This window comes from Cydia fagiglandana, chromosome Z (genome assembly GCF_963556715.1).
Source record: "Cydia fagiglandana chromosome Z, ilCydFagi1.1, whole genome shotgun sequence".
Classification (NCBI taxonomy): Eukaryota; Metazoa; Arthropoda; class Insecta; order Lepidoptera; family Tortricidae; genus Cydia; species Cydia fagiglandana.
Genome location: NC_085959.1, coordinates 5,739,281 through 5,757,614, shown reverse-complemented (window position 1 = coordinate 5,757,614; position 18,334 = coordinate 5,739,281). Strand labels below are relative to the sequence as shown.

Here is an 18,334-nt window from a genome sequence, read left to right as displayed (position 1 = left end):
ATGGAATTCTCAGAAATAGAAACTAAAGTATAAGCTAGCAATGAATTTTCTTTTGAGATAGCGCTCTTTGGCTTACCAGGGCAATTATACCTATAATGTAAGAGCGTTTTGATTTTAGCTTGCATGTACCTACTTCAAAACCTATTCTAGTCACTTCTAACATTCCTTTTTTTAAGTTTTAAAAGGGGGGGGGGGGGGGTACTAGTATATGTTTGATGCCAATGTCTGCCTGTCTATGGCACCGTAGCTCTCCAAAGGATGAACCAATTTTGACGCGATTTTCTTTACGTGAAAGCGAGTTTCTTTGCAGTGTCTTTTTTCAGCTCTTGTCCAAAATGATATTATTATAAGGCATTTTAGGCATAAGATTGATTTAATTGCCATATAGTGTAGGGGGTCCTTTTTTACTTAATTTATTTTAAAACTTTAATATAGTTTCCCTTTCGCGTGCAATCATCACCCCGGGCGTTAAAAATAGCTCCAATAGCTCCAATGTATTATTTTATATTTAAAACGGTAGATTTTATCTTTTTCACAATAAGAGCTAAATAGTCTGCAGCAGTAGTGGGGACGGGTGTCTATAGGAGTAGAACCCCATTCCCAACGCTTGCCTACTTTAAGAAGATTTAGTTGACAACCTTGGAGACCAGAAAGTTTAATTAAAATTGAATTCTCTCTAGGGGATCTTTTACCCGCCTTCCATCACTGTCACACCTACCTGTGTAGACGGAGACACCATCTGGCTGCTCTCATTGTCAACGCTGAGCCAGCAGCTCTTGAGATGCCGTCTCGCGTCCAGCTTGTGCCATTTGCCGTCGTTGTATTCTTTGGTTGTTCCGACGATTACCAGCTCTTCAGGGTTGCCGAGGGAGACCTAAGGAAATTGGAGAGAATTCAATAAAAATCAAAACAGAATATTTTATAATCCACATTGAAGGCGTAGTACAGTAGACTCTAAACGTCAGTCGCCATTGACGTCATGGGAAGCAAAAGGTACCATCAGCCAGAAAAGTGCATGGAATTTATTACCTAGTGAATTCATTCATAATTTCTCCATGCAATTTCGCAGCTCACTAGACATCAAATCCATCAGCTTTTTATCCCAGAATTAAAATACTTCAATATTTAGCTCTTAACAGCTCCAGTTTAAAAGATCAGGCCACTCCTGGTTTTGAAGAACGTGATTAGGTCTTGGGATAGAACTGGCATAGTCACTTGACCTTCTGTCCCTTCAAAGAGACATAGAGACATTCCCCATATAAATAAAATATGGGGTGACCTGCAATTATACTTCCATTTTGCATCTGAATCGAGAAGAACTTCTTATCATCTCCAGCCAAAAAGATAAGACCGTTTTTGGCATAGGTAGGTCCTGAAGAATAGGAGCACGTAGTGCTTCTGCGGGTCATGTGATTGGACATGGTCACTTGCTTGACCGGATCCATCAATTAGATCTAGGCCCAGAGATCCTACCAACTGTGTAACTTACCTGGAGATACACCTTCCCATCTTGCATCTGAATCGAAAAGAAGTTTCTATCATCTCCAGCTAGGAAGATCAGACCATTTCTGGCGTAAGTCCTGAAGAACAGGAGTACGTGGTTCTTCTGTGGGTCGTGGGATTGGACGGGCATGGTGACGTGAGCGCGGCCATTGAACCGGTACTCTTGAGGGCCGGATTGGGAAGTTATCAGCTTATCTCTGCAAACATACGCAAACGATTATATGTTGAATGTGGGCGTAAAGGAAACTATGATGATCTATATGAAGAAGTATATTGTCGAAGAAATAGGCGCTGATACAACTTTAGTCTATTCAGCAGGGTCTAAACGAACAACGCGTGAACGAACGGCATCACGCACGCGAACAAAAGATGTATATTTATTCAAATATTTAAACCTGTTCCACGTGCGTTTATGCAGTAACCTATAAACAAGATTATATTAGTTTACAAAGACACTTTCCAACATTATAATCAATTTACCTATATTTGTATCTACTCAAATCATGAGTCAGTAAACTATACCTAAGGAAGTAAGTATAAGTGCATTACTATCAGTCAACGTATTAAATCGGACAAAGTAGGTACAGTCAAGGAATTTAAATTCCGACCCATTTCGTACTTTGTCACAGTGACAATCAATATGAAAGCCGCTAGAGACCTCATACGGTTGTCACTGTGACAAAGTACGAAATGGGTCGGAATTTAAATTCCTTGACTGTACCTACCAAAAATTTGTAAAAGATATATAGTTCGTTTTTTAGGCATTAGAAAAAGGCTACGCTATCTTGACGTGTCTCTTAATTGAAAAACGCTTCTTAAAAATCAGTAACTGTTACTTATGAAAACGAAATAATGTAAATAATCGTATATGATTCATAATTGTTACATATTTGCCGTGACTTATATTTCAAAAGTATTCTTCAATAAAAAGACACGTCAAGATTGTTAACCTTTTTAGGGTTCCGTAGCCAAATGGCAAAAAACGGAACCCTTATGGATTCGTCATGTCTGTCCGTCTGTCTGTCCGTGTATGTCACAGCCACTTTTTTCCGAAACTAATAGAACTATACTGTTGCAACTTGGTAAGTTTTCTGTGTACTTACCGCATAAAAGAAAAAAAACGATAAAGTTTGGGGGTCCCCCATACTTAGAACTGAAACTCAAATTTTTTTTTTTCATCAAACCCATACGTGTGGGCTAGCTATGGATAGGTCATCAAAAATAATATTGAGGTTTCTAATATCATTTTTTTTCTATACTACAGTTGGTCAAGCAAATCTTGTCAGTAGAAAAAGGCGGCAAATTAGAAAAATGTAGGCGCGAAGGGATATCGTCTCATAGAAAATTTGAATTTCGCGCCTTTTTCTACTGACAAGATTTGCTTGACATCTATAGTTTGCGCGAGAGACACTTGCAAAGTGGTAAAATGTCCCCCCCCCCCCCCTGAAACTTCTAAAATAAGAGAATGATAAAACTAAAAAAAATATATGATTACAATAAATATACATTACCATGCAAACTTCCGTCGAAAATTGGTTTGAACGAGATATAGTAAGTAGATTTTTTTTAATACGTCATAAAGCGTAAACCCCTATTTTATTATGTTACTTGCTGTTACGGAATATTTCATGGGCGAGTCCGACTCGCACTTGGCCTCTTTTTTCTAATGCTAATAAGACGAACTATAGTGGGTAAAAATTTTTGGCAGTCCGTATCGATGTTTAAAACATATGACAGTACAATTTTCTGAATATTAGCAACTCGCCTCTGCCTGGCGCCCTTCAGCTTCTGCGCGGCCTCGAAGTTCCACAGACCGACGGGCGTGTCGCCCAGCATAAGCTCCTCGATCTGACCCTCGAACGCCGGGTAACTGACGCCTTGCAGCTTGGAATTGGATGGAACACCGCCCACGTACAGTTTGGACTTCTGACGGTCTGTAAAAGGAATGTGTCAAAATGTCATGGTTTTGTAATTATTGCATGATTGTCAAAAGGTTGAGAAGCACGAATTATCAGTCTATGCCCGACTTCTGTCCGCCACGGGCACACTACACCTGCCTGTTTTGCGGTCGTGGTTGCCGCTCCCGTATTGGCGTATTGGCGTATTAGCTTATACAGCCATGAAAAAAGTTGTCGCCCTGCCTGAGACTGTTTGTATAGTCTGCAATAGACTGAAAGGCCTATGATGATGATGATGACTTGAAGGGTAGGTATCTCTACTTGAATGGTGGAAAAACATAAATAGACAGACAGAATTATACAAAAATTATTTTATAAAACTGAGGCCATGCTGAGTAGAAAATTTCATTGCCGCTGCTACTTTCTGACGTTTATTTTGTCACTTTAGATGTGTTAGGGTCACTTACACCATTCCACTAACCCGGGCTAACCGGTTGAACCTGGAGTTATCATGCTTACCAGTACAACTTGACACTGGGTTAACGGTTTAACCGGTTAACCCCTGGTTACTGGGATGGCGCAAGTTTATTGGCGCTTAGCCTAATGCTGAAGACATGGCTTTAACTTTAAAATGTCCTCGGTGACTTCAGTGTCCCAAACATAAGGATCATCCAATCCCACTAACCATAAGTTTTTGCCAAAAATTTCATTTTTGGTACAAGCTTTTATCGATGACTGTTTTCTTTCCACGGACAACTAATACTTATCGAGACAATTCTAAAAACCCCAAATGTGTGGTTTTATCACAGAGTTCCTAGGCCACCTCCTGTCTCCATTATCAGATCAGCTCCATGGTACCATAATATTGCATTGTCACCCGATTTAAACACGTATGCAAATTTTTAGCTTTATCCAAATACGGGAAACGGGTCAAATTTAACTTGCAACATTTGACCCAAACATACATTAATAGCTATAGTTCGTTTTTTTAACCGACTTCCAAATCTCAAAGAAGGAGGTTCTCAATTCGGTTGTATGTTTTTTTTTATTTTTTTTATTTTATTTTTTATTTTTTTTTATGTTTGTTACTCCATAACTCCGTCATTACTGGACCGATTTTGAAAATTATTTTTTGATTGAATGTATATGCATACAGATTGGTCCCGTTTTTGTCAAAATCCAGTTCTGATGATGGGATCCATGAGGAATCGAGGGAACTCCTCAAATCTTAAAGGCATACACATAGTGATTTTTGGTTTATTATCAACGAATCAAGCATATACATCCAAAAAAGTGACATTTGATGAAGTGGAACTGCTGATGATGATCAGAACGGAACTCTTCAACGACGCATAGTTCACGGTTGGCGATTTGTCCTCTTCGTTATGTTTGTTAAGCAAGTTAAATTTTTAAGCCACATTTTTGTCAAGCTCGAGTTCTGATGATGGGATCCATGAGGAATCAAGGGAACTCCTCAAATCTTAAAGGCATGCGTATAGAGATTTTTGTATTTACATCAGAAAATCAAGCATTTTCATTAAAAACTGTTGCATTTGATGAAGTGGAACTGCTGATGATGATCAGAACAGAACTCTTCAACGACGCATAGTTCATGGTTGGCGATTTGTCCTCGTCGTTATGTTTGTTAAGCAAGTTAAGTTTTTAAGCCACATTTTTGTCAAGCTCGAGTTCTGATGATGGGATCCATGAGGAATCAAGGGAACTCCTCAAATCTTAAAGGCATGCGTATAGAGATTTTTGTATTTACATCAGAAAATCAAGTATTTTCATCAAAAACTGTTGCATTTGATGAAGTGGAACTGCTGATGATGATCAGAACAGAACTCTTCAACGACGCATAGTTCACGTTTGGCGATTTTTCCTTTTCGTTATGTTCGTTAAGCAAGTTAAGTTTTTAAGCCACATTTTTGTCAAGCTAGAGTTCTGATGATGGGATCCATAAGGAATCGAGGGAACTCCTCAAATATTAAAGGCATACGTATAGATCTTTTTGTATTGTCATCATAAAATCAAGCATTTACATTCAAAACTGTCGCATTTGATGAAGTGGAACTGCTGATGATGACCAGAACAGAACTCTTCAATGACGCATGGTACACGTTTGGTGATTACGAATTTCGATTTTGACTTGGACTGGGACCCGGACTCGGACTCATACCCGGATCCGGTTCGGACCCGGATCCGGTTCGGACCCGGACCTGGACTCGGATCCGGATTCGGACCCGGACTCGGAACCGGACTCGGACCCGGACTCGGATCCGGACTCGGACCCGGTCTCGGACCCAGACACGGACCCGGACTCTGACCCGGACTCGGACCCGGACCTTGACCCAGAAAACCACTATGATACCTTAACTAAATAAACAACTATGATTACCTACCATAAAATTAATGTAGGTAGGTATAAAGTACGATGATGCCAATCTTACTAGCCCCTCCCGCTTAAACCCCCGTACACCGCACGGCATGCAGTGAACGCATATATTTAGTATGGAAACCGCCTTTAGGAACATTACCGTTCAAATTCTCGGGCCAAATTAGCACACATACAAAATTACGCCTACATTTATATAAGACGACGCGTTTACAGAGCCTGTAATCAAAGCTGGTAAACAAAATAATAGTCATCTTCATTACACTAATGGTACATAGCTAAGTGTAGATGAAATGCACATAATGTCAATAACTACCAATCAGCGACATTAATCCGCTAATAACCTTCTTGCTGTACGTACTGGCCGCTGAGAGTTTGCGGTTCATATTTGATTAGAATATGACTTGGACAGGGATAGGTTTATGCCATACATTGAAGAACCAGTCAAATAATTCACGTATTATAATTTAATGCAGATTAAAAGATAACTAGTTAAAATGTTGTTATGAAATGACAGACTAACTCAACATAAGTAAATATATCATTGTTGTATAAATGTATTCCGCTATAATAAGTATTTTGTATATTTTATTATAAATTTGTATGGCAGTGCGAAGTCACGTTCAGGTATAGTCTGTCCGTTTTTCTAAGATCAAGTACGCCATTGTAAATGTATGGTAAACTTGATCTTAGAATTCGGACTGGCTATACAGCCTGCAAAATTTACATGGGTACACGAATCGGGTCAAAAATATTTGAATAGGCGGAGTCACAATAAATCCCCACTTTCAGTTCCAATGGAAATATTTTATATGTATATAGCCGGTCAAGCAAGTTTGTCAGTAGAAAAAGGTGCAATTTTAAAATTTTGTATGGGACCACACCCATTCGCGCGCTTACATTTTCTAAATTTGCCGCTCTTTTATACTGACGGAAATGGCTTGAAAGAGAACCTACATATATGTGACGGTAGAGGGTGGATTCGAATGATCAACATTTTCAGATAATGTGTGTATTTGTTAAATTAATTCAGTGGAAGTGTATCTACATATAGGAGACCGGGTATGATTATCCCACGAGTTATATCTCATGAATAGAACATATTCTAGATATATTTCCAGGCATCCACTTAATTTCATGTCTCTATAATTGGACAGCTTTTTTCCATAGTTCTCTGCGAATAGCATCTTGTGGGAATCTGAATGGAAAGTAATGTAAAATGATAATATCAAATTTGATTATGAATTTGAAAGTATGAGGTAGTTTTATTCAGCTCAGTTTACACAGCTCCGTCTCATGAAATAAAAAAGGAAAATACAAATCTGTAAGAAAGAATTCATTACCTACTACATTTATAATTATATAGAAAATACCTAAACCAAGCACAAGTTAATAAAATAGTCTACTTCATTTGGCATAACACCATCCCTATTATCCTCGCAATTTAAAAAGTCGTATGTTGTTATGAAAGTCGTATGCAGTTGTTACGTTTTAGCTTAGCACGGTAGTATTGAAAACAAATCGTCATGTTTATTCCAAATTTTACTGAAGTTATCTGTTTACTACAAGTGAAAAGTGATTCCACTATCCTTGGTATGAACTAAAATAACTTCTGCACCACTTCACGACACATGAAGACATTTTTAATTACAAAAAAACGTTGTTTTTATAAACCAATTTGGCCATCCGTCACTGACTGTCATCTCGGACGAACTGAAGTTGCGAATCGAATAGTTTGTAAGCACCGCCTACAATCGAATAGTTTACGTTGGGTCATAACTGAGCGGACAGAATACTTCCATGTATATCAGTTCGCTGACGGCATGCGCCATTAAGTGGGTTAGGTTAGGTTTGAACTGCGATCCTCACAGAACCGAACAAGGATTAGGTTAGGTTAGAACTGCGAGCCTTACAGAAACGAAATGCTACTTGAAAAATGGGTTTGATTAGGTTCGAACTGAGGAGTGGATTAGGTTAGGCTAGAACTACGACCCTCATGGCTCCTCTTCACGGTGGGCCAACGCCGGCCACTCCAAGGGACGCATTTATGCGTTAGAGGGAACAAGTGATAGTGCATGGCTGCGTCCCTTGGAGTGGCCGGCGTTGGCCCATCCTGTAGAGGAGCCATTATACAGAAGCGAAATGCTAGTAAAAAAGTGGGTGGTTTTACCTCCTTTTCTACATAGTGTACCATTTACAATAATCTTTCATCGGCCCCCATGGAAGTCGGTTTTTTTTTCTTAAAAATTATTTAGCATTAGAAAGAACTTGCAAGAAGGTAAGCGATCTTGACATGTCTTTTAATTGAAAAACGCTTATTAAAAATCAATAACTATTACTTATGAAAGCAGACGAATATAAATGATCGTATTAGATTCATAATTGTTACATATTTGCCGTACTTATTTTTAAAATGTGTTTTTCAATTAAAAGACACATCAAGATTGTTTACCTAATTTCTAATGCTAAAAAAAACGAAGTATACGTAAGTACAATCATACGCAAGTTAAGTAAACAGCTTGTAGTAAAGAATACTCAATAATGTAAGTACCCAGGTTGAAAATGGTGTGTTGTCCTGGAAGGATCACCTCCTTTGAATGGCTCTGTTCCGTCCCATCTTCCAGAGCTTCGCGGATCGTGAATTTCACATTGCCCCCGACCCTGTTAATGAATAATAAATTATAAATTAATACTGCAAGAAGCTACTGATTAAGGTGTACATCTGCAAGCCTATTATGGATCGTTTTATCCACATTTATCCACGTGATAAAACAACTGTCACTTTTTAACTCTGCGGTATAGAAAGAGACGGACACCATTTTATCGCGCTGTCACGTAGACAAATACGACCATCATATCCGTACTGGAGTATAGCCCTATATGGAAGTGAAACGTGCACAATGACCCAAGAGATAGAAATAGAATGGAAGCATTTGAAATGTGGTGCTGGAGGCGCATGGAAGGCATTAGTTGGAGAGACAAGATAACGAATGAGGAGGTGCTAAGAAGAGTGAATGAAAGGAGAGCTGTCCTGAACACCATCGAAAATAGACGCGGAAAAATTGTTGGACACTTAATTCGACACGACCACTTCTTTAAAACTATCCTGTAGGGGCGGATAGAACACAAGCGGGGAAGAGGAAAATCCAGACGCAGCTTTTTGGTGCAAGTGAAAGAAAAAGTGGGGGTCGTGTCGTACCAAAAAGTCAAAGAGCTGGCTTAGTATAGGGAAAGCTGGAAGATAATCAACCGACAAGAGAATAACTCCTAAGTTAATGATGATGATGACACGATATAAAATTGGATTGATTAAATATAAAAAAAAACTTGTAAAATTACACCTTCTTGAGTTACAAAACCAGAATCTTCCCCTAAAATATGAGAATAAATAATATTATATATTTGTATATAGCATACACACAAGCACACCTGTGAACAGTCATAGATACCTCTTATGTACACACACACACGCACACACACATACACACACACTGCTTCACCCCGGAATTTTGAAACAAAAGTTATAACTTTAAAAAAGTATAACTCAAAAACTACGAAAAATAGGCAGATATAGTTACATGGGGTATATTCTGATAGCCCACGACGTGAGTAATCTAAAAAAAATTTGGACGTCAAAAAAAACATTCTTAAAAATTGGGTAATGTACGGAACTCTTGGAACGCGAGGCCGACTCGCACTTGGCCGGTTTTTTTAATACGTCATAAATCGTAAACCGCAATTTTATTATGTTACTTGCTGCTACGGAACCCTTCATGGGCGAGTCCGACTCGCACTTGGCCGCTTTTTCATATTTTTCCACATTTGTCGGCGGGCCAACGACATCAACGTTAACAGTTCTAATTGATAGCCTTAAATGATAAAGTGTTGATGATCAGTACGGATATGATGATCGTTCTTGTCTACGTGACAGCGTGATAAAACGGTGTCCATCACTTTCTATCCCATGGTGTTAAAAAGTGACAGTTATTTTATCACGTGAATAAAGATGCATAAAGCCATCCCTAATACGCCGGCTGGATCACGGATGGTAAAGGGAACTCACCTGTCAACAATGACCTGGTACCACTTGTCATCATCTACTCTCTTGTCGCTGTTGATTCGCATCGGCTCACGGCCGGATTCTGCGCTGTCTCCAATGTCAATGACCAGGTAGGGGTAGCCATTTTGGATGCTGACTGCCATGAAGTCGTCCTGAGGAGAATAACGGTGTTAGTGACTTGTACTTAACTATATATAACATCGGTGGCCGTTATTTTATTACAAAAGGCAGAGGTCCACCGATGGATAGTGAAGAGGGTGGGCCGATGGTACCTACAAATAAATAAATATTATAGGACAATTTTACACAGACGACCTAGTCCCACAGTAAGCTCAATAATCTTGTGTTGTAGGTACTAGACGACGATATATATAATATACACGGTTAGAAGGCGGTGTTTGTGTTGAAGTAGGATCATCGAGAGTAAGAGGCTTCTAGATTTCAAAGGTAGAAGATGACATGAGGTGGACAACTGGACATCTCATGAATGGTGTTCAGAACGCGAGGCTCCTAAGTTTCCAAGGTACTCGTAAAAGATACCATCAGGCATCTTGATGCTGGTGTCTTCTGGATTTCCAAGATAGAAGAGGAAGCCATCAGGAGACCTGGTCTTGAAGTAGACCTGGTCCTGGACCTGGTCTGGTCTGGTGGGTTGAGGTGGACATTTGCGAGCCACATTCGGGCATTTCATAATCCGGATAAGAATTATTAACGGAGTCCCCATTGCCGGATACGGCAAGCAAGATTGATGATGATGATGATGATGAGGTGGACATCTCATCAACAGTGTTCGGGGTGATAGACTCCTACTCCTAGGTTTCTAAATAGAAGACGAAATTTTAAGGAGTCTCTTAAAATACTTACCGATTTAGTCCTCCTAGATATAGGCTGGACGCTGGTGCCTTCCAGGGTTTCCAAGATAGAAGAGGAAGCCATCAGGAGACCTGGTCTTGAAGAAGACAGATACATGGGTAGAGGTGGACATCTCCTCAATGGTGTTCGGGATGCCAGACTCCTTGGTTTCTTAATAGAAGATTAAATTATAAGGAGCCTCTTAAAAGACTTACCGATTTAGTCCTCCTAAGGCTGGTGCCTTCAGGGTTTCCAAGATAGAAGAGGAAGCCATCAGGAGACCTGGTCTTGAAGTAGGCAGATACATGGGTAGAGGTGGACATCTCGTCAATGGTATCAGGGATGCGTGGTTGAAGCGTCGCGAAGCGGTCGAAATTAACGCCAACTTGGACGCGGTTGGCTACGGTGCGTGCCTACAAATATCGCATACTTAAGTACATTATAATCTTAGGGCTGATTTAGACGGCGCACGAACTCGCATGCGATTTTAGTTACATTGCGGACTGTTGGTTACGTCCAAGTCAACCGACCGATCAAATACCGCAATGTAATGAAACTCGCATGCGAATTCTCGCACTGTCTAAATGAGTCCTTATACCTTTAAACGAGCAATTCTTGTATATTTATTTATTTATTTCAGGGATCTCGGAAACGGCTCAAACGAATTCGATAATATTTGCTATATGGAGGTTTTCGGGGGCAAAAAATCGATCTAGCTAGGTGTTATCTCTGGGAAAACGCGCATTTTTGAGTTTTTATATATTTTCCGAGGAAAGCTCGGTCTTCCAGATATTAATTAAAACAGTAGGTCAAAGCAAAGTGGAGCTGGCGAAAAATTTTTTTTTTACCTTTATACTATGTTTACATATCTCCTTTTATTGTGAATTCAATAGATATCTTTTTGTTGGAAACATTATTATATTAATATTTTACGTGAGCGAAGTGGGGCACCACCGGCAAAGTTAGAGTCTTAGGGTTCCCTACTTTAGATACTTTTGCCAACCCTGATTTTCAATAAATTGCAATATTAATAACGGGGTTTGCTTACTACGTACTTGTTCGATTTGTTCCTTAATCTTGCTAAGCTTTTTGGCGGCTTCAACCTTACGTCTCTCGAAGTCCTCCTGCTGCGTTCTGACTCCGTCATATTTCTGCTGCAGCTTGGGCTTCAATCCGTCAATGTTGTTTACTGAAAGAAAAATATGGATGAGAAACTATTATCTAAATGCCCTAGATACTTTCATTGCAACATTGGTCTCCTTTTTTATTTTTGACAGGCAATCCTATACATTCAACCAGTGGATTTAACCTTTGACACTCACCCAACGTCTCAACATTATCCTTCATCTTCAAGGCCTCATCAGCTTTCTTTGGCAGCGTCTGAGCTGACTGCTTGCTGGAGTTCAGATCGTTCCCAAGATCCGACATCTGCTTGAGAGTGCTCTTGACTGTCTGGTTTACCTTTTCGGCTTTGTCCATCTCGTCTTGAAGGGATCTTTTTGTGATGGCCGGTAAGGAGCTGAGGGAAAAAAATTGGCTGTTGTAAAAATCTTGGAGCCTTTCTGATGCCTCGTGCCGCCCAATGTACATTAGGATGTACACTCAGTTTCGATGGAATGACAACCTTAATTAAACACAAAGTAGGTAGCATTTTATCGCGACAGATATCATGTTGAGGGAGGGGTGGGTAGCAGCTAAAAACCTCACCAAATATCACCAAGGGAGATGGGGGGCGGGGAGGTCAAAAAGTAGCCGAAAATACCGCGCGTGCACGTGCGATTTGTGGACAACCCCTAAGTAAGTTTGACACCTAGGAAATTTTATTGCCAAAACTCAACTGCAAATAAATAAAGGCGAAGATTTCAAGCACAATATTGTAACTACAGAGGGCTGTGTGGTTTGAACCCTCAGGGTGACGCTGTTTCAATCCACCTCAATCCTTAATAACCTGAAATGAGGGTATACACAGGGTGTCCAGTAATTAATGGACAACCTTCTAACTATCGACAGGGACCTGAGGCTGGTCAAAAAATGCACTTATAGGTCTAGTAAAAGTTTCGTGGTTTTCGAGATAATCGCACTTTTCTAATTTTGGTTCCTTGTTTCACTGTAATGATCGCTTAGGCCACAAATGAAAAGATTTTTACTATAACACTTTAAACTCTCGCGTTTTGTACACATATTCAATTACACAAACGGGAAAGTCTTTCCTTGACCACAGCTGGTGCAACTCAGCTGAAACGTCGGAATTAAAGGTAAAAACAATGAAATTATATCGCGGTAGACCCGTTTGTGTAATTGAATAAGATTATTACTTTCTGTTTTTTGAAAAATATTCTCAAATAGGCCCGCTAACCGATAGGTAATGCAGTTTTTCCATAGCAAAGGTGTATTTTTAGAAGACCTTAATCCAAAAAATTACATTGTACTCTAACATTTTCAAGAAGTCTGGTCGCTTGTGGTGAAAAAAAAAATATGGAAAACAGAGTGCCCAACTTTCTTAAAAATTGTTTATCTAATACTGATTTTAAAATGGTATCAGACATGCTATTTACATTTCTACAAACAAAGATATGGCCTAGATGGTGATTAAAGTGAAGTATAGTGCTAACTAGTAAAAAAGGCAGAAAAGTTCGATTATCTCGAAAACCACGAAACTTTTACTAGACCCATAAGTGCATTTTCTGGACCAGCCTAAGGTGCCCGCCCTGTCGATGGTTAGAAGGTTGTCCATTAATTACTGGACACCCTGTATGAATTCAACCTTAAGCGTACAGAAGGATAATAATTAGCCAGCTTAATACGGAATATTACGCGAAACTCTGCGCAGGGGGCGCTACTACCACAATCCATTGCAATCTGGGGGTCTACCACGAAAGAAGAGAATCGAAATTTCGTTATCACTCTTACATATTCGAGCGATAAAGAGGCTGAAAACTAAATTTCGATTTTCGCGTATCCCGGTAGGCCCTTGTTAACAAACCACCTTGATGCATCAATGTCATATAAAGTTGGTCAAGCAGATCTTGTCAGCAGAAAAAGGCGGCAAATTTGAAAAATGTGGACGCGAAGGGATATCGTCTCATAGAAAATTTTAATTTCGCCCCTTTTTGTACGGACAAGATTTTCTTGACCATTTCATCGAGTGCCAAGCAAAAGTCACTAACACCATTTAATTTATTGGACAATAAACCGTGTTAGAAGTGTGATAAAGTGCATTGTTACTTGAATATTTTGATAGTACTTAGCTACTTAGTGACTTTTGCTTGTCACCCGACGATTTTTATATATTTTATTTTCTGCGTAAACATGTTAAAAACAGTTTAAAGCAGAGTATGTAGTTACTCTTTGGTTTACTAGAGCTTAGTGCTGCACTCTGGCGGCAGAACATTGCAGTAATACCTAAGCAACAACTTACAGGACTATAGCGCTGTTGCGATCATCACACTCCTCAATGGTCTTCTTAACTTGCTGGAGGGCTAGCTCTGCTTTAGTCTGGTTGGGGGCCAGAGCATTGTTAACTATGCCCAGCGCTTGTATGGCTTGGTCGCGGAGAGAGCTCGAGCGGTTTAAGGCGGGGCCAACCTTTTCGTTTAGGTTTGTGTTCTACGGAAAAATATAGTAATTAATTAAGTTGTAGCTTATTCAACTCACATTTTTAGACGAGTCTATCGCATATTTATTTTATCAGCCGCGACCACGACCAGAACAAATACTGTATCATCATACAAATAAATGCCCTTACCAGGATTCGAACCCGGGACCATCGGCTTCATAGGCAGGGTCACTACCCACTACGCCAGACCGGTCGTCATATATTAATTCTGTCACTTGGCTAAACTTACAATGCTATTGGTCTTAGTGTCCGCTTCCGTGGCCTCGTCGGCGGCCTTCCTCGCGGCCCCGATCTCTTGTACGATGCTCGAGTAAGCTGAGGCAGCGCTATAGGCGTGCTGGCGGCGGGTGTCGTTCTCTCGCTCTGCCAGGGCGTGGAGATTCTTGGCCTGAACGAGATAGATATATGAGCCACAGAATAAGTTGTATTTCACACATAATGGCTACACAATATTCTGTTTTGAATAGAAGTTCGTCCCTCAGCGGAATATTTACTTCAGATTGACCGAGTCTCAGAATGAATAGCAACACTATGTCGGATAATTCAAAAGTCCACTTTTACCTATTAACCAGTCATTAGAATTCCTGAGGGTATTGTATAGCCTTTTAATTTCCTTTATTATTAATTAGTTACTATTTTACTATTTAATTGTCCAGTTTGGAGGAATTATCTAACAGATTTTACTTCTCTTTAAATCATTAGCATGGCTTCTAACTGCATCCGTAGCATGGTACAGACTTGCAATCTCTTCCCCGCGTTCCTTCAATGCCTATTACAACTTATTATTTTGCTTATTCAAGATTTCTAATGCTGCAGAAGCGTTGGTGACTATAGCAGCGGCGAGGTTATCTAATTTCGTGGAGGTGGTTATATTATATCAATACCAGTATCTACTGTAGGTAGCCTATTGTTTATTTAGAACTTACCCTACTCTTCAAATCATCAGCATGGCTCCTAGCAGCGTCCGACGCATGGTACAGACTTGGAATTTCCTCTCCACGCTCTTTTAATGCCTGTTCCAACTTGTTGTTCTCCTCATTAAGGCTTTCTAAAGCTGCAGAGGCGTTCGTGACTATGGCAGCGGCGAGGTTGTTCAGTCTGGTGGCGTTGGCGATATCTGCGCCGGCGTCGATGAGGTCTTTCATGGCTTCGGAGTTGAGGTTGCCGACGGAGGCAACCTTGTCGCTGAACTTGGAATTTCTGTAACGAAATTGGTTTTATGAATAAAGTAGAAAAATTTGATTAAATTACAGTCTGTTACTGTTTTAGGGTAGACACAATGTAGTGCTAAAGGATGTCGTGGACATGGCAAAGTAAAGGAGTAGGAAAGCTGACCCCACAGCTGGGAAGAGAAACTGTCATAGAGAGGGGTTTGAAACAGGCAGGGCAACTCCAGACACAACTGAATTCAGATCTGAATGTCTACAGTAACATAAAGTTATGTGTCTGGGCTGGTAATGAAACATACCTACTATACTACTTTGGTGGCAAACAAGCACACGGTCTAATGGTAAGCAGTTTCCGTAGCCTACTTGCTGCTAGTGCAGCTGATTCGCTGCAGCCGCACGCTCCATCAAGTCTTCCGTCTTGACGCTTTTCACGGGAGTTTCACAGTTAAAACTATGAGTTTGGAAGAGATTAGCTCAGAATCTCGTAGGTACTCGAAGAAAGGCCTAGACTGGAAGTGATGAAGACTTACTTGTTGCTGGCTTTAAGCCTATCAGCCACATCAGCCCGCTGATTGGCTGCGGCGGTGTGTTCCATCATATCTTCCATCTTGACACGAAGCTTGCGCGCCTCGGTCACCAGCTTTTCGAAATCCTGCAGTTATCGTGAAATTTCATGTTGGTCAATGGTGTTAAGGAGCCAGGAGTTAAGCAGTGCACCGGTGTTGATAATGAACACTTTAATATGGAAGTTAATATTTGTTTTAAATATAAGATAATCTATAACAACAAATACCTTGGCGACCTATTATCAGGAAAACTAAAATAATAGCGTTTGTATTCGGCATTATCTTCAAACATGATTTAAAACGCTCTTGCATTTTAGATGTGGAGAGTTCTCACAGTGCCAAAACCTAAGCGTACAGTTGTAATGCATGATTATTTTCCATTGTATTTTCACGGAAACGTGCGAACGTGTCTTGCTATTTCAGTCAGTCTCGGTACAAAAAGTACCTAAGTAGCATGACCTATACGAATGGTTCCGAGAAAGTACGATTGAAAACAATTGAAGGGATGTTTACAAAAACAACATAACTGCTTAGAGCGGTTGACACTTTTTTAAGAACATTGTTAATTGTTTCAGGTGTCAACCAGTGTAGTCAGTATATTGTTTTTGTAAACATCCCTTCAATTATGCACTATATGGAGAGCGTAGTCTGTCAAGCAAGTGTCAATTTCACTATAGTTTATATTCTTATAATCCGCTCGCCTGCGCTTACTGATCTTGATATTTGAGTGTAATTTTCGTTAATAAGATTTTTTTTATTTATCTAGCCTGTAGGAGTGTCTCACTGCTGGGCAAAAGGTCTCCCCTCTTTTTCGCCATTTGGTCCTATCCGATGCACACTCCCGCCACTCTTTGCAAAATGTGTCAAGATCGTCCCGCCATCTCCGTTTTGGTCTTCCTCTGCCCCGAGATCCGTCCTTATTTAACTTTTTTTATTGGTATATTTCAAATTGTTGTGTACATAATATAGTAGGTATCATACCGTGGCTTGTTGGTTAACGGGTTGAACAAAAAGGCTCATCCTCTCGAGCTGTTGCGTCGCGTTCGTATGGACGTCGAGCGCTTGGGTCCTCTTGGGTGTCAAGTCTTTTTCTGTAACAAAATTTAGTTAATTAATTACAAATTCCTGTGAATAGAATCCTAGATCATCAACCGTCACCATTTAATAGTTAAAATAAATTTTTTCGCCGTGATACGAAAAGATTTTGTCGGTGTTAGACGACAAATCAAATCAAAATAAAATCAAAATATACTTTATTCATGTAGGCCTAGCAACAAGCTCTTATGACAGACAATAAAATAAGATAGAACTTTGTCAGCTTAAGAAGAAATAACCTTTCTGGCGTCAGACAACATGATATTGTCGGTGTCAGATAATTTACTATCGCACACTGTATGTGGCTTACGCGAAATCTGCTTCAGTTACCTTTAACATCATCCCTGATCTGCTGCGCCTCAGTCAGCGCACTGTCGACCTTAGGTTGCTGACTCAGCTCCAGCCCGGTCGCCAGGTCAGCGACGTGCTGCACCGTCGCGTCGGCCGCTCGAGCGCTGTCGCGTATGGACGTCAGCACGATGTCGGCGTCGGACGACAGGACGCCGGCACGAGTGATTTGCTTCTCGCTATCTGTAGCTGCGAATTCCGCCTGAAAAGGAGAATTGTTTAAAAGGACCCCACCGAAAACACAGGGAAAAAGTGGTTTCAATTAAATCTCACGAAATTTTAGTATAATGCTCTGGCTCTGTCGAAGCCAGCTTTCTACACCTATTGCTGCGCTTTTTAACATGTCATTGCGTTCTGGTGTTATGCCAAAGCTGTGGAAGCAGTCATTTGTTACTCCTGTTTTCAAATGCGGAAATAAGCATGATGTACAGAACTATAGGCCCATTTCTAAACTTAACACAGTGCCTAAATTGTTTGAGAAAATCATTTATGATCAGATTTTTCCTGTTCTCAGACCCCTGTTAGTACAAGAACAGCATGGATTTATCGATAAGAAGTCCACCGAAACTAATCTTTGCGAATACGTTGATAGAATCTTGTCTGGCATGAATGATGGTTACCAGGTAGATGTTGTGTATACCGATTACTCTAAAGCCTTTGACAAAATATCTCATCCTATACTTTTACAAAAACTAGAGTCAGTCGGAGTGCATGGCGATCTCCTACGGTGGGTTACCTCGTATCTGCGGGACCGATCTCAGGCTGTAGCTGTTAAGGGTTTCAGTTCTAGTTTTGTCCCTATCAGTTCAGACGTTCCTCAAGGATCTCATTT

General features: G+C 40.3%; 1 protein-coding gene across 1 annotated transcript in view; it reads right to left on the bottom strand.

Annotated features, from left to right (window-relative positions):
- The window catches only part of LOC134679257 (laminin subunit alpha), a 103,653-nt gene that overhangs the window by 18,845 nt on the left and 66,474 nt on the right, over positions 1–18,334 (bottom strand). The window contains exons 45-58 of the mRNA XM_063538146.1: positions 17,485–17,704; positions 17,041–17,150; positions 16,024–16,145; positions 15,251–15,524; positions 14,554–14,712; positions 14,127–14,314; positions 12,031–12,227; positions 11,764–11,897; positions 10,924–11,121; positions 9,860–10,008; positions 8,348–8,457; positions 3,269–3,437; positions 1,490–1,700; positions 719–874 (exon numbers count right to left, since the gene is read on the bottom strand). Coding sequence (XP_063394216.1) covers positions 719–874; positions 1,490–1,700; positions 3,269–3,437; positions 8,348–8,457; positions 9,860–10,008; positions 10,924–11,121; positions 11,764–11,897; positions 12,031–12,227; positions 14,127–14,314; positions 14,554–14,712; positions 15,251–15,524; positions 16,024–16,145; positions 17,041–17,150; positions 17,485–17,704 — 2,397 coding nt within the window. The remainder of the gene's footprint in view (positions 1–718; positions 875–1,489; positions 1,701–3,268; positions 3,438–8,347; positions 8,458–9,859; positions 10,009–10,923; positions 11,122–11,763; positions 11,898–12,030; positions 12,228–14,126; positions 14,315–14,553; positions 14,713–15,250; positions 15,525–16,023; positions 16,146–17,040; positions 17,151–17,484; positions 17,705–18,334) is intronic.